We start from the raw sequence: 16,661 nt of genomic DNA on the forward strand, positions 1-16,661 counted from the left end.
CATTTAAACAAAGTTAACAGATCAGTATGTTTCAAGCATTTACAAACAACTTTATCAACCAGAGCGCTTGTGAGCAACCCTCGACCCGTGGAAATGTGGAGATTAGATCATACCAAAATTCGTTAATAATTATCGTATGTGTATGTGATTTATTGAAGTTTTATTTATCATAATACCTAGATAAATAATATTACTGGAGATTTTTTTTAACGAAAATGGTTCTTAATAAGCTATCCTTTATATTTGCCGGCCTCGTGGTATAGTGGTTAGCAAATTCACCTAGCATGCAAGAGGTCTCGGGTTCGATTCCCGACGTAGTTGACGTGAAGTATTTATTTGAAATTGTCCCTGGACTGGCACTTGAAGCGTAAGACTGATAATCTTACCTTCTCGTAACGAATGAAAATGTCGAAATAAGATTGGTGTACCAATGCAGTGCCCTATGCACCATTAGGCTCGGAAAGGGAATGGTTCTGATTATCATCGAAATATACAAGATACTGCTTTTTGTGACATTATTTAGCAGGTGTGAGTGTGATCGATCATGGACTATGAACCCAACAAATGCACACGATACGTTAAAAAATTTCAATCCAGAGTGCGTCAATACCAATGGGAAAAGTTTGATAGCAATTTACTGGTCTAGGACTGATGTTATTTATCAAGAAAACGATTTCAATCCAGAGTGCCACATATTATGTCTTTTTAATTTCAGTTTTATAACTGAAATTTATATTAACATGTTACAACAGAGATGAAGAACATTTAAGAGAAAGCAATATAGAAGTCTAGGCATCTACGGGGCTTATGACCCGCCCATGGATGTTTTTTTTTTTAAAAAATTAATTATATTTATGTTTTTTTACAATAAACATAATAATAAAACAGAGTATTAAAAAAATAAAAGCATAATTACATAGCAATGAAATACATATTTTTAGTAAAAATAATAAACAAAAATCCCACAAAGCCATGGCCTGTTCGTGGGTATATAAGAAAATGTTAATGAATTTTTGCTCCTATAATAATTAATGGACAGTTATAATATTTCTGTGTAACATAAGAAAGAAAAAATAAATTATTCTCTATAAGATAACATGGCATTTTTTAAATAATAATTAAAAAAGGAAATAAAAATAATTTTCAAAAAACACTAAAATATTATTAAAGGGCAACAAAATAAATCATAGAAAAAAAGAGTTCATATCTTTAGTTTGAATCCAGGATAGTGCGTGTTTTTTAAAAGAAGGAAATTTTTGAAAGTTTGGAATCAATGAAATATTATCAGTAAAAAAAGAATTTAAAATATTTGGGCCTATAAAATATGCATGTCTCTGTGCGAGACTCGTTTTACTATGTTTAAGTGGCCACTTGACACACTGTGTAACATTCATTATTCTGCCCATATTTGAACATCTATATTCCTTCATTTTTTTAATATATTGATGCTTGTGAAGTTAAAGAGCTGAAACCTTTATTTATGCGGGTGAGATTTATCTAATTAAATTAATTCACATACATATTAGGCAACGCCAACGCCTGAAAATCTTATTTTTTCAATTTCTATACTTCTTCGTGGACCAGGTGGATTCATCAACAATATTTTGAGTTTGTCCAAAGTTTTGTAGACAAGGACTGGATTCAACTCCTTGGGGAGCTGTTTATATTAACATAGTACAGTTGTAGTTGTATAACTGTTGTAATATGTTAATATAAACAGCTCCCCGGGGAGTTGAATCCAGTCTTGTCTACAAAAATTTGGACAAACTCAAAATATTGTTGAAATTTATAGTTTATATATACGGCGTGCGCTGACTAAGATCTTAAACATGTGTTTATGCGTGGATGGTTATATTGATTAGTCAGTTTGCTTATGAATTTGAGTTTAATATGCCAATTTGAAATTTTTTAACGGTGCGCACTATTATGTCACGCAGAACACTTTATAAACATAATCAGTCATCAACTAAGCAGTCAAAAGTTTCGGATCCGGCGGAAGAAACATTATAAAAAAAATTGTTATTGACTAAGCATGTTTCTTCCGTCCAGCTTTAGTATAGTCATATTTTTATATATGGATGCTAATTTTGATATTCCGGCCCGCAACTCGGAAAAACTTGGCAATTTGGCCCAGCTAGAAAAAGGTTGCCAATGCCTGAACTAGAAGATTAATGTATAAACACAATATATTCATTTTGCGTGTCATAAACCAATCACCACTCAGGTAAAATATGGTAATTGCTGTAATCTGAAAGCACTTTTATATGATATTGGAAATATGTTCCACTTTAGTACTGAAACAATATTTATTTATCTATTAAACATATGGCTTAAGCCAATTACAACAGATAGATGAAGAAACGTATACTCGTGTACAAGAAACTAAACAAAAATAACATAAAACTATGTAACAAAGACAAACAAGGGCAATAAAATAATGGTATACAATATATTCATAAGCACGATCAACATATAAGACTTCGAGCTAATCCATGCCAATCCATCTGCATCCCACACTGTTTTAGTGGCGAAGAGATCTACGAAAAGCCGGAATATCCTTCCCAAAAAATTCTAAGTTGTGTGACGAATTGATTAATCTACACATTCTGGACTTCGGGGCATAAAAACAAAAGTTGCTTTTAGAAGATTTGATTAATAGCAGATTTTGACTTCTGGTGAGACGGTTGGGAACATGAAAAGAAATTAATTGCAACAGAGATGGGACATCAGTTATAGCATTAAGTAATTTAAAAATGCATATAAGATCCATATCAGTTCAAGGTTTATCCAATGAAGACAGATTTAGATTCTATTTCAAAATATGAATAATTACCCCTTTGCAATTCGAGCAACTATGAACGCTTTTTATTTTGATCTAAATTTGATGCAATAGAGAGGGAAGAAAATTTTGAGAAGGTAATATAAAAATCTTGGCTTATGACCTGTCATTGGCTAGTTTAAGTAGCCACTTTACACACTGTAACATTCACCATTTCTCCTATGTTTTAACATCCACATTTCCTCAACTCTTCCATCTGTTGACATTTGTGAAGTAAAAGAGAGGAAACATTTATCATGTGGGTGAGATTCATCCGGCTGAACCAATTCACCTTTACAAAACAATTTTCAAATTTTTACCAGTTAGTTGATTCAACAATGTTTTGAGTATGTCCAAATGTTAGCAGACTGGCCGGATTTCCTCCTAAGGGAGTAATTTAGATCTAAATTTGTTGCAACAGAGAGGGAAAAATGTTTTCTAATTTCTCCTAGGGAGGAAATCCAGCCAGTCTGCTAACATTTGGACATACTCAAAAGATCGATGCTTTTTAGTTCATTTATTGACTATTTTTCCGTATACTTTTTAGGATTTACATAAGAATAACAGAGGTGTCTCAAGCAAATGAAATCCTTTTCTAAGATCCTCACATAATATTCAAATACATTTCCGACTGAAGAAATATGTATGGATTTTTGTGTGCATTTTAATTTGATATTTTTTGTTGACCATCATCATAATCATATACATATATTTGAATGAGTAAAACCGCAATCACTCAAAACTGCTTTTCCACATTTTTCATTAGAACCGCATTATAAAAATCGAAAAATTCGAAAGTTCAAACATCAATGTAGCCATATATGAAGCAAAGTGTGGTCGCATGAAAAAATAAAATCCCCTCTTTACATACAGTAGAAATCTTCTACTCCCCCGCGCAAACATATTGAAATAATGTACTTAGTAAAAGCAAGTCTCCACCGATCAGCGATTTTACTCAAATTAATATAAATATTGATAAATCATCATCATTCCCTTTCCGCACCCAATGGTGCATATGGCACTACATTGGTACACCAATCGCAGCGTATCTTGATCATTTTTGTTACTTAAAGGTGATTAATCTTACGCTTCAGGTACCAGTCCAGGGACTATGAAATATTCTACTGTAAAAAAAAACTCTTTTAAATAAATATTTCATGTCAACCATGTCGGAAATCGAACCCGAGACATCTTGCATGGTAGGCAAACGCGCTGACCATTACACCACGATACCGAATATTAATAAAAACGATGACACTTCGAAAATAAAGATAGAATTATTATTTATTTTATTATTTTCTACCCTCGAACGTGATTAATCACGTAAGACAGTAAATATTTTAAAATATGCATTCTATCAAATTTATAGTTTTGTATTTTGTTTGATTCATAATTATCGCGTACGTGGCATAAATTAAATTCATTGAATTATCACTTGATGCTAATAATAATGTGACTAAAAATAACAAAATGTATTTCGTGAAACATCTTTTTTTCATCTATTTAAATATATATTCAATTCAATTCAATTTATTTATTTTTAATATTACATATACATGACAAAAATATATTCAATACTTACATTTTATAAAAAAGAAAAAAAAATACACGAAAGAGACTCATGTCGAACAGATCAATATCCAGAGCGATGTTGTTCAGCATGGCGATAGCCCTTCCAACAACAATACATTTTAAGATATTTAATTGCAGAAAAATCCACTTTTTGAAATATAAACCTTGTATATTATAAGCAAGGTAAATAATAAAGCAACTCCCATATAAAAAAATAAAAAAAAGCCCTTCCAACAGGCATAACCATAGGCAGGTTGGTCCTGAATATCGGAATATGAAACAATCTATGCTGACGCTGTCTTAGGTAATTATCAGGAACATACAAACCAATGCTCATCATAATTTCAGAATTATCGATCATACCGCGCAACAATCGATAAAAATGTGTAGTCAAATACACATTCCTTCTAGTCTCTTTATATATATATATATATACACATATATTTATATTTTATACTAGCGGACCCGACAGACGTTGTCCTTTCCGAACGTTGGCAAAAGACTTTTCATTGATAAGTAGGTACCTAGATACTTGTTAGTGATTAAATTCCAAAACTAAAAATTGTTTATATTCAAATATTGAATTCAAGTAAGTACCTTAGTTCTTGTTTATGGTTGAATTCCAAAACATAAAATAAATATTTTTTCAAATATGGCATTCTTTTTGCAAACGTCAAACTCCGGTCTTCTCACCAACAGAGTGGTGTACTAATGTAGGAAAGCGATTTTTTTTAATGTATTGAATTTAATATTATTTTAGTATTATCAAAAAGCCAGTATAAAGAAATAAATGGGTAGAAATTATGAGGAATTTAAGGAATGAATCTGATTGAGATCTACAAAAAACAAATGCTGTTTGTAAACATTCAAAAACAAACCTTTTTATGCACAAAAAACCAACATCTTTCCATTTTTTTAAAAATGCATTCTCCTCGAATGCAACCCTGGTAGATCGATAAATAAAACATTTACGCTCCTTACATCTCTTTTAGATATTAGATTGAAGATTTTAATATCTACGAACATGCACAGCGCAAAGATCTATGTTTCTCTGAAAACCGCACGTAAATCGGTTAAGCCGTTTAGAAGGAGTTCAGTGACATATAAAGATTATACATTGAGGGACCCGCAGTTATATTAGGTCTCGTCTGGTTAGTGTAGTCATCATGTGCTTTTTAAGGTTGATTTTAAATGAGGAACTTCAGCCCTACGGGAAAATGGGTACAATAAATGTTTTTTTGCGCGCAACCTGCCTCTGGTTATGTCCATTGGAAGAGCAGTCAGGCAGCTGAACATGATCATTTTGGAGATCGACATCTTTCATATCAGTGAAACTATGTTTAACAGCTTAAGAGGCAAATACTCTTGCTATTGGAGACTATTATAACTAAATAATGTCGAATCATTGCTTGAGGGTTTCTGGTTTGATATGTTGTCCCAATATAACGCCTGAAATACTTTGTTATGTGTAATTTTATTTTGATAAAATAAATTAACTTGAATTTGAATTTTGAAAAAGCAAGAAAAAAAGCACATCATGGAATTAAAACGACAGCTTAGTATTAATAAAATCAAAATATTTTAGATTTTATAAAACGGTATGATGGCTATTTAATTTTGGCAGGTTCTTTTATGTTTATAAGTTTATTCAAATGTCCAAGAGGTTCAAAAACCTAAAAAAGTTATATTTCAAAACTTATTTTTTGACATTCATCCTTTATATTCTGTACCCCGAAAATACAATATGTATATATGTGTGTATGAATATAATGTATGTTTTAAATACATTTCAAATGCCACTACTCAACACGAAAAAAGTTTCTGAGATATCTCTACATGAGAGAGTACGGATATTATCCTTGGCTCTACCCGGCCGAGTTTCTCCAGGGTATGCATGGCTACAATAGTTTAGTGACTAGAAGAAATGTGTATTTGACTAAACATTTTTATCGATTGTTTCGCGGAATGATCGATAATTCTGAGATTATGATGAGCATTGGTGTGTATGTTTCTAAGACAGCGTCAGCATAGATTGTTTCATATTCCAATATACAGGACCAACCTGCCTATGGAAAGGCTACCGCTATGCTGAACAACATCGCTCTGGATATTGATCTGTTCCATGTATCCGAAGGGGTTTTTCCGGAGCAGGATTATCCTACTACTTTGACATGAGTCTCTTTCATGTATTTTTTTCTTTTTTATAATATGTACGTATTGAATATAATATGTTTGTAATGTATACGTTATATTTAAGTAAACGAATTGAATTCGGGGCAAATATGGGTCATTCTTGGTTGTTACTATAAGCTGTGTCGTGTCTCTGTAATTAATAAAGGTAATTGTAAATTAAAATACAAATATCGCAAAACAATATCTAATTATTCTTGGAAAATACAAGCCATGTTTTGTGTCATAATTCTCCTTAAACGATCTGAATCATTTTTAACGCTAAAGATTCACCTGTCATTTTCCTGAAATATTTATAATCCATTTTACAGTCACGAGTGTGCATTATTGAAAATAAATTAAATAGCAAATTCACATTAAAATTACACAAGCGGAAATGCAATTAATTTTATATTAGATAAATAATAGTGGGTTGCTAGGTGCTACGCCATCTTGCCAACACTGGATTTAACAAATAAGTACATACAAAAAACTGATTACAGGTAAACAGGTACATATTTTTATTACAAAACAAAGTTTTTTCGGAGTTTTTTTTATTAATTAAGTAAAAAATTCAAAATTCAGTCAATGTTTCAAATATATGTTTCACATACGGGTATAAACAAAAGAAAATGAAATAAAAAATGGAACCGTTATTTTTCTAAATAGTTCACGCAAAAAAATAAACTGTAACGGTAAAGAAAAACTTAATTAATGATATTAATTCACAAATTAAACTTTTTGTAAAAATAACAGTTTAAAGTAGCGTGGGCAAGACCGTAGCTAAAAACTTGTCAGGATATATAAAATTGTTTCAGAAACAACAATTAGTTTTCTGTGAAACGGTAATTGTTACTGATACTTCTTTTAAATAACCGAAACTCCCATTTCTAGTATGAACCCATTTTTCGTTACATAAAATATAAAACATTGAATAATTAGTAAAACCATTATTATTGCCAGTATTGAAAGACAAAATATGTTATTTGTATAAATATATTTTTTCATAAATAAAAACAGCAAAAATCATAAAAATGAATAACAATAAAAAGTACACACTTCCAGTTAAAGCTTTTCACAAATATAAACATAATAATAAAACATGTTAAGAGAAACACTTTACACTTAGGAGAAACTATGAAAGGTAAAAACATACAATAAAATAAGAGCACTGCAAGAATATAAATCATTAAGAAAATATATGTACAAAATAGTATGTGCAATGGTAGACTCGTATTTTAAATAATGTAGGTATCTAAACTAAAAAATAAATAAAGCAGCCCAGTATGACCGATTATACGTTTTTCAATTTTTTTATTTTAAACTTCTTGTACATAATATAATATATATATATATGTATATAACTACTACTTAATTAATTTGTTGTATAAATAATTACTTGTAAATTGCTGTAATAAGTATAAATAAATAAATAAAACTATATATGTATATCATCTTTGAATAAACTCAGTAGGGATGATTAATAATTAGTATATTTGTTATATTGCTAATCGAAACATAAAATTATTTATTAATCTATTTATTAAATTATATATTTTAAATTATATATTCCATATAAATGTTTAAATATTTTTACTTTATTGAATAATTTTATTTTTATTTTTACTATCAAAATTAATTACTAAATTAAATCATAAAATTTTAAAAGAAATAAATTAAAATTTTAGATACATGATCTTATATACCTTTGCTTCACCATGTATTATTAAATAACTTATCTGCATTGTTTTTCTTGACATGTGCAAATTTTTATTATGCGTTTTGTAAATTGATTTGTAGTAATATTTATAAACGTATCGATTTTAGTATGGAAGAGTCCCGACTTAACACGGAATTTCATAGTATTAAAAAAAAATTTTTTTTGGTACACAAAGAAATAAAAAAAGTTGCTTAAATTAAACCGTATATTGTGTGTATAAAACGGCGGGCTTATTGCCAAATGTCGATTTCTTCCAACCAACAAATATTACTTTCATGTATAAAAAATATCAAAGTACACTGCGGTTATTGTGCTAAAGCAGTACATATGCACCATTAGGTGCGGATAAGGTAATGATGTCACTTATCAATTTTAGACTTAGTTAATTTTCGCGGTATGCTCAGGAAATGTTTAATTGAGAAACAAACACAAGTCGAAAGTATTAAGCTATTTTAGACTACCGAAGCGTCACGCGTTGAGTGCTCTATTTTAAATGTGACAATAGAAAACATTGTATAATTTTGGTATAGAGTTACTAAACACGGTGTCCCTGAAAATTAAAAGAATAAGTACAACAAAATAATGTTAAATTAACTCTTGTTTTTTATTTAAGTTTCCAATTATAAAATAATATAAAATATTGCTCAGTACTGGTAAATTTGCTTGACTCACACATACAAACCGGACTATTTTTTTGTTTCATGAATTCTCATTTAAAAAAATATTCAGAAAACATATTAAACTTACATAATTTTATAAAATGTTTCCAAGGCGTTTTTGGAAAAAGAAATTAGGGACAATATTTATTTATAGACGTATTTACACTTTAATGATTATGTACGAAAGCGCAGTAAAAAAGATGATATATTATAATTTAACAACTTAGTGGAAAAAATAAATACAACCTTATTTTTAAAATTCAATATGAAAAAACTAAGAAAAGATATTGAAAATTACATTTACACAATAAACATTAGTGGTGAAACGGATGGTGGTTTAGCCGGATACCGAATACCGGATATCCGTCGAGCCCCTAAGCCGGATATCCGGCCTATTGTCAAAAAAACAGTAAAAAACCCCGGTACTCAAATTTCTCTCATAGCTAAAAAACAAAACTTTAAATGTCCGTAAAATAAATGGGGCGAAAACACTTTCATTATATTTTTAATTATCACTTATCGATCAAAGAATAGCATGTAAATATGGTTTATATGTTTATTTTTAAATAATTATAAAGTTTTGGGTATTTTCACCCTTTTCACTTCTATGGTGTACACTAAAGAACGTTTTTACGAAAAAAAAGAAAAATTTTCAAATAATGAAGGTTACTTTCTTTTTGCCACACACAATATCCATAAATTAATTTAGAGGCGTTGATTTCATAAAAATTTTCGCAGTCCAATAAAGTTTGTTATATTTATTTATTTACACACGGCATTTCTGTCATTTTTCTATTATTGTTATTGAAAGAGTGTTTATAAAAAAATACATTCACATAAGTAAATAAACAAACACCGACATGCTTTATACTTAGCGAATTTAGACTAAATGATCACCAATAAAATAACCAACCATATTATATTGAGCTATAATCCGGTATCCGACCGAATATTGAGCTACTATCCAGTATTCGGCCGTATAAGAAAATTGGGCAGGATAGGCCGGATACCGGATAGTTACCGGATATCTGTTTTATCTCTAATAAACATTCTCAATTATTTATTCAAAGTTCTACTAATATTTTATTTTATATGGAATTGGTACTCTAAATTCTTGTGGAAATTGAGTTAACTGTTTGATTTAATAATAATTTAAATTCACCGATTACCCGCATGCAGCGGCTTGCAAATCAATGGCACATTTCATACGATAGTGAATGGTTTTACATTGCGTTTTACACACGTGTCAACTACATTGTTGCCTTCAAAATTCCACATTTTACTAACGTACCCAACTCGTAACTATTGTTGGAAAAAGATCAACAAGATTCATGTACGCCCACACAAACGGAATTTAATTTATTTTTGAACACATTCACGTGATTGTTTTGTCTGCCAATACATACCTACCGAAAAATACCTGCCAATACCTAACTACCGAATCGAATGAAAATACTTTCCATCTGCTAATACCAGATGGGTTAACATAAAACTAACATTTTTCATTGAAAAGCAGTGCATTAAAACTTGATTGTTTGAGAAAAAGACCCAATTTAAACAAATAAATGTTAATTGTTTCTAACGTTGATATTTCAGCTGAAAAAAAAACTTTACGAAGGTATTATGGTGTTCTAGGAATATGTCGGGCTTATGACCTGTTATCGGCTGGTTTGAGTGATAGATAACCTGTCTCCAGGCGTATTCAAAATATTGTAAACAAAACATAATTTCACAAAATTAAATACAAATTAGGACTTTTTAAGTATGATGTCTTAAATTGTCGGCAATTTATAAGTTTTGCGGGGATTTCATAAATAAATACTAATAATACGCATACGTTGAGTAAAAAAAAAAATATTCAACTAAGTAAAACACCATTGCGTTGTTAAGAAATTACTGTTACTCGCGTTTTTTTACGATTCACAAAAAACACAAAACAAAAAATCAACATTGTAACAAAGAGTTTTCTTTGATAATGACTTTGTATAACTACGAGTACATATATGTGTCATAAATGTTTTGTCATTAATTAATTAATTTTATTTTATTCTTATCTTACGTAAAAAGTAATTCTTAAGCGATGTTAGTAAATGATAGAAAGTATTTTCTTATAAAATATTAGGTTTATAGGTGTTTTAACAGGGTTGTTAAATTTTCATATTACTAAAAAATTCTGACAAAGAAGGCTTCGTAAATTAAAATCGTCAAAAAACGTAAAATTTCTTGAGAGTCTTGTCTGATTTTCAGTAGATTTAGTCTAATTAATGATTCAAGGCTACGACAAAAAATTCTTTAGGACCAGAAAACATTTATAAAATATATATTTGAAGCACTAACATTGTGGTTATTCATTACATAATTCAAATTAAAATACTCTGTTTTTAACTCATGGTAATAGCCCACACGGAGATAAATAATTCTAAGATTACTAGCCACGAAGAAAACTACAGATTTCAGCAATGCAACGGGCCGTAGGTACTTGGATTAAGTTTTACGTTTGTTGTCAAACTAAAAACCAAACTAAAACCAAACTAAAATCAAACTAAAACCAAACTAAAACCAAATAAAAAAAATTAAACGCTTTTGTTCTATGCAATAGAGCTTCTCTAGAGAATTATTACTCTAAGGGTTTTAACCATTCATTATTACGTATTTGATTGCCGACCTAAAATTCTCAATTATGCATCGATAAAAGTGTACGAGTACCTCCGAAACCGGTCGGCAATAAAATAAACAATAATAAGCTGGAAATAACTAAATTTTTTAAATGTAAATTTTAATGAAATAATTATTTGGTTATTTATGTATGGTACTAAGGGTGAAATCTTTGGAAACTGGTTTGAGGTTAAATATTCGTTGCATTTCCGTCAAAATGCTAAAAAAAGGTTGCCATTTAAAAATAATTACGAAAAAACGCATTTTTTTCCTTTTGACAAAAACGAGACAATTATTTGACTTTCAAATTTTTAAACATATTTTTTTTGTGCAACTGGCCGGTTTAAGATGACTGTATTTCGAAAGCTTTTCTGTTTTTCTTCCATGCACTTGCAGTTTTACATGTTTAGATTCATGAAAAACCGTACGTATACCATAATAACTTGTGTGCAGTGATTTTTTAATTTGATTTATTCATTTGGGAACAATAATAGATTTCAAGCTATATACATACAAAACAAAATATTAGGTATTTGGCCAGTTTTGTATAACTGTTCACAGCATGCAAGATTATGTTTTAAATGAGGAAATTTAGTGCTACGGGAAGTTAGATATAAAAAATGTTTTCATTCACGCGGTAAAAACTAGAGCATTTGTTTGTACGGCGAAGTTTCTCGAAAATGTATGAAAAGCATAAAAATAAAAAACGAACTATTTTGAACATCGTCATAAGTTTACTCGAATAAACAAACAATAGCGTTGTGATACAATTCTGGTTTCCGGGAAGCCACTGGCCAATTAGCAGAACTCTCCGACGAGAACCTGTGACGTCACGTGTGGAGTAATTTTGAAATTATAAAACTTTGAAAACTCATCGTATTGATATCATATTTTTTTTTTTTTAATTTTCGGCTTAGTTTGATTGTCTATTAACAAATAAATAAAAAAAAACAACTAAGCTGAAAATAGTTTGACGAGTAGACAAAAAAAAAGACAATTTAATAACATTTTTCCGATTCTTTTTTTTTTCATGAAACTCAAATAAATAACGGTAGAAAAATATGTTTAATATGATTTATTACTATAAATTTATTATGGATTTTCATATTCTAAATGCTTGCCAATGTTGTTTAGGTGAAGTTGTAGATGCTTATCGATACATAAGACGAATCATCACAAGAAAACTGCGAGAAATATAATTTAAAAAAAAACAGGTGATTTAAAAAATGTGTTACTAAAAGAGAAAATGAATTATAGTCCCAGTAACTTGTATGGTGGGAAAACAGCACAAAAACGTGCAATCTCAGTTAGAATTATTATTCATTAACAAAGCTGCAGGTAAAGAATTTATATGAAGGAGACAATGTTAGCAATTCAAACAAATTCAAATAAATTTGCTGTTAATATTTTATTTTTTATTTTTTTTTATTTTTAGTGTTAAAAACTCGAAAGAAAATTAAAATTAAGCTTACCTACAAATTTATTTGATAATATTATAAAGATTTTTTTTAAAACATGTCAACACTTTTGCAGAATGAGGTTATTTAGAACCGGCATTCCCTATATAGGAACAGATAGATTCGAACCAATACAATGTATTATTATTAATAATATTAATTACTGTATATCATAGTTACTGTATATTATAGTAGAAATATTGGTTTGATTTCATTTTGCATAAATATTATGGAAAATAAAAGTATTTTGTCTACAAACTTAAAATATTGCAATAAAACCGACTGGTCGAAGAAGTTCAAAAATTCTTTATTTTTCAGGCGTAGCCTAGTATGTGAAATAATTCAATCTGATGAATCTCTTCACAGCAATAAAGGTTTCAGCTCTTTAACTTATCTAAAATCAACAGATAGACGAATTTAAGAAATATGGGTGTTCAAACATAGGAAAAATTGTGAATGTTACACAGTGTGTAAAGTGGCCACTTAAACCAGCCAATGACAGGCCAAAAGCCCCGTAAATGCCTAGTCTTCCATATTCCGTTCTCCAAAATGTTCTCCACTTACGTTGTAATTTGTTTTTAAAAATATGTATTTAATTAAATGTAAAAAGAATCGCAACGAAAATACAGGATTTCTGGAACATTATTGAGCGTTATATTATATCCATCAATTTAATGGTAAAAATAAATAAATGGTGTTATTTCTACCTTTTCTTCTGTCCCTCTATGCTGCGTGTTTCCTTGCCAAAATCTTCTTGTAAATCCTTTCACGTGTCCGGTGAGCGATTGCCGGAATTCGAACCCAGGATTCCAGCATAGAGAACCGTAGCCGAAGACCCACAATGCGGGTTCAGCTTCCTTCGAAACGTCTGCGGCATTTTCCTCAACTTCGAGGCGATTCGCCTCCATATTTATTGCGTCAGCTTCACTCATTTCGTCAAAATTTAACTAAATGTACAACCAATTAATTATATGTATTAAAATGTAGTCAAAGTTAGCTGTAGTTGTCACTCACAATAACAAGAAACATCTCGTTCATGCCAATTGTCAATCACAAATATGATTATTAAATTAAATAATAATTCTCGAGTTAAATTCCTTCGTGTACAGCACAGTGAATAAATTTGTTAGATTTAAACGCACTAATAACTCGCGAAAGCATGTTCAAGTAAGTTTTATGTTATGTTTTAGCCGATTCGCGATCGTTCCGAGATGTGTCAAAACACAAAATATCTATTTTGACAGCCAGCTACTAGCACGTCTCGAGAACAACATAACAGAACGATCCTCCGCGCTGTCACTTTGTTAGGAAACGCGTGGTTGAGACGCATGCGCGCTGCTGACGGGTTCCAACGACCAATCAAATCTCTTTGTTTCACGCTTGCAACGGTGCCGCAAGAGATTTGAATCGATTGCGTTGACAGCTGATGCAATATTGATGGCTGATTTCCGTTCATAAATTTTCTGAAATTGGTTACTCATTAGTTCATTTACCATTTTTAGGTAGGTTTTAATGATAAATCCTTTGCAGTTTAATTTGAATTTATTAATCCTTTATTAATGAGTCTGTAATAACTTATTCACATATTAATGGTAGTAGCCAATTTGTACAAATTTGAATTATTTTTGCATTCCTCAAAATCCAGTGATAAAAATAAATGGGTAGACATTATAAGGAATTTAATGAAAACATTTGATTGAGATCCTCCAAAAATGAATGTACGTGTAGAATTTTTTAGTGGCCTGTCAGGTATCCCCAACGTTAGCAATCACTCCGGCGAAAGTCTCCCTGTCTTGTCCTGAAGCCAGTCCAGTTTTGTATATTACGCAGGCAGGACATTTGTCTTCTCCCAGCTCCTCAGTGACCCTCAATCTTGCCCTTCAAAATTAAATGAAGCGAAAGGTAATATTCTCCGCGCATTATATGCCCCAGATACGAAATTTTACAAACTTTCATGGTGGTTAAGAGTTATCTGTTCGTTCTAGCTCGAATTCTAGATTTCTGAGTTCGTTATTAGGTCTGTCCAGGATATCTTAAGCAATCTGAGATGCAACCACATCTCAAAAGCCTTCAGCCTGTTCATAGTTTTTACCTTTGCCAGACCACTTGCCACTTGCCTTATATTCGCGTTTTGATAAATATATTGCCAAAGAGGGATTTAATTTTGTTAAAAGCAGCCCTTGCTGCCTCAGTTCTGCAATTAATTTCCATATCTAGGTAGATTGTGAACATTAAGATACTAAATTTTTCATATCCAAAAATGGGTATCCTTTATTTTTTGTAGTATATGCATGCTCGTTGAATACAGCCCTGGTGTAAAAACTCAGTAACTACGGATATGTACGTTTTTGTGTCACTACTTTAAAACATTATTTTACTCTATTTTAAAAATATTTTTTACTAATGGAACCAACAAAAAAAAACTATGCAATACTCCCCAAAAATAGCATGCATACTTACACAGTTACCTGTTTGTATTTGTAAGACTTTTTTATTTTACAATCCAGGGGCAGATTTGAGGGGATAATTAAATGTCCCCATAAATGCATTATAGAAAAACGTTATTACTATAAATACTGTGCTGTATTTTACAGGGCGTTTTATTTTTCTGCCAGCATTTTGGCGGTGTAGAAAGAAAAATATGAGACCCGGAAATCCTGTAATTTCAAATCATATTTAGGTAAGAACTGTAAAATGAGCAAATTGGGTTAGAAACTGCATACAACCTCCTGTTTTTTAAAAATTAGATCTAAACGTTGAGTAATAATTTATAGATATTTTTTTTCAAACAATCGAATTTTGGATTATGCACATCACTATTTAATTTTGCAGATACTTGTTTTATTGTTATTTATAACCAGTTGAAAAAGGACCCAAAGCTGAAATTTTTAAACTTCTTTCAATATTCGATTCCATTTGGTTTTAACAGTTTTTGCGATTAGGTTACTAACGTCCGGTATGGTCTAGTGGCTAGGATACCTGGCTCTCACCCAGGAGGCTCGGGTTCGATTCCCGGTACCGGAAGTATTTTTTTTCATTTTTCTGGAAGTTTTATTTATTTAACTTTTTGTAAATAATGTTATTTATACATGGGCGGGCTTATTGCCAAATGGTAATTTATTCCAACCAACCAATAAAATAAAAGTTTACACAAACAAAACAAACCATCACGCCGTTTCCCCGTAGGGGTAGACAGAGAGGATAGAACGCCATAACACTCTATCTTGGCATACAGACTTCGCTTCCTCTACATTCATACATCTTCTCATACACGCACGCCGATTATTCCTACTTTTGACATGTCCATCTTCAAGTATTTGATGGACTTGATCGAGCCATGTCTTTCTCGGTCTTCCTCGTTTTCTGCATCCATCAACATTTGCATCGTAGATCCTTTTAGCCGTTCTTTCGCTGTTCATTCGCTCTACATGTCCAAACTAACGCAGCACCCCATTTTTGATCCTGTCAATAATAGTTTTATTTTTATAATTCAAGTTACAGAACATATTCAATAGAAAATAAAGATTAAAAAGCTAAAGATATAAAAAAATATAAATAAACGTATTTGTTCGTAAATTAAATCAAAACTATTACTCAATGGATACCGAATT

The 16,661-nt window shown here is 30.6% G+C and overlaps 1 protein-coding gene and 1 non-coding gene across 2 annotated transcripts in view; one reads left to right on the top strand and one right to left on the bottom strand.

The window, feature by feature from the left end:
• The window catches only part of LOC148273811 (glutathione-specific gamma-glutamylcyclotransferase 1), a 54,597-nt gene extending 40,275 nt beyond the window's left edge, over window positions 1-14,322 (bottom strand). Inside the window, exon 1 of the mRNA XM_088238142.1 lies at window positions 13,758-14,322. Within this exon, the coding sequence (XP_088094268.1) occupies window positions 13,758-13,982 (225 nt within the window). The 5' untranslated portion in view covers window positions 13,983-14,322. The remainder of the gene's footprint in view (window positions 1-13,757) is intronic.
• A 1,680-nt stretch (window positions 14,323-16,002) lies between these two features.
• TRNAE-CUC (transfer RNA glutamic acid (anticodon CUC)) lies at window positions 16,003-16,074 on the top strand. The gene has a single exon. It is a non-coding gene; the product is annotated as a tRNA-Glu (tRNA).
• The last annotated feature ends 587 nt before the right edge of the window (window positions 16,075-16,661 follow it).

Source organism: Micrasema longulum, unplaced genomic scaffold (assembly GCF_059751315.1).
Source record: "Micrasema longulum isolate JH-2025_06_02 unplaced genomic scaffold, ASM5975131v1 h1tg001829l, whole genome shotgun sequence".
Classification (NCBI taxonomy): Eukaryota; Metazoa; Arthropoda; class Insecta; order Trichoptera; family Brachycentridae; genus Micrasema; species Micrasema longulum.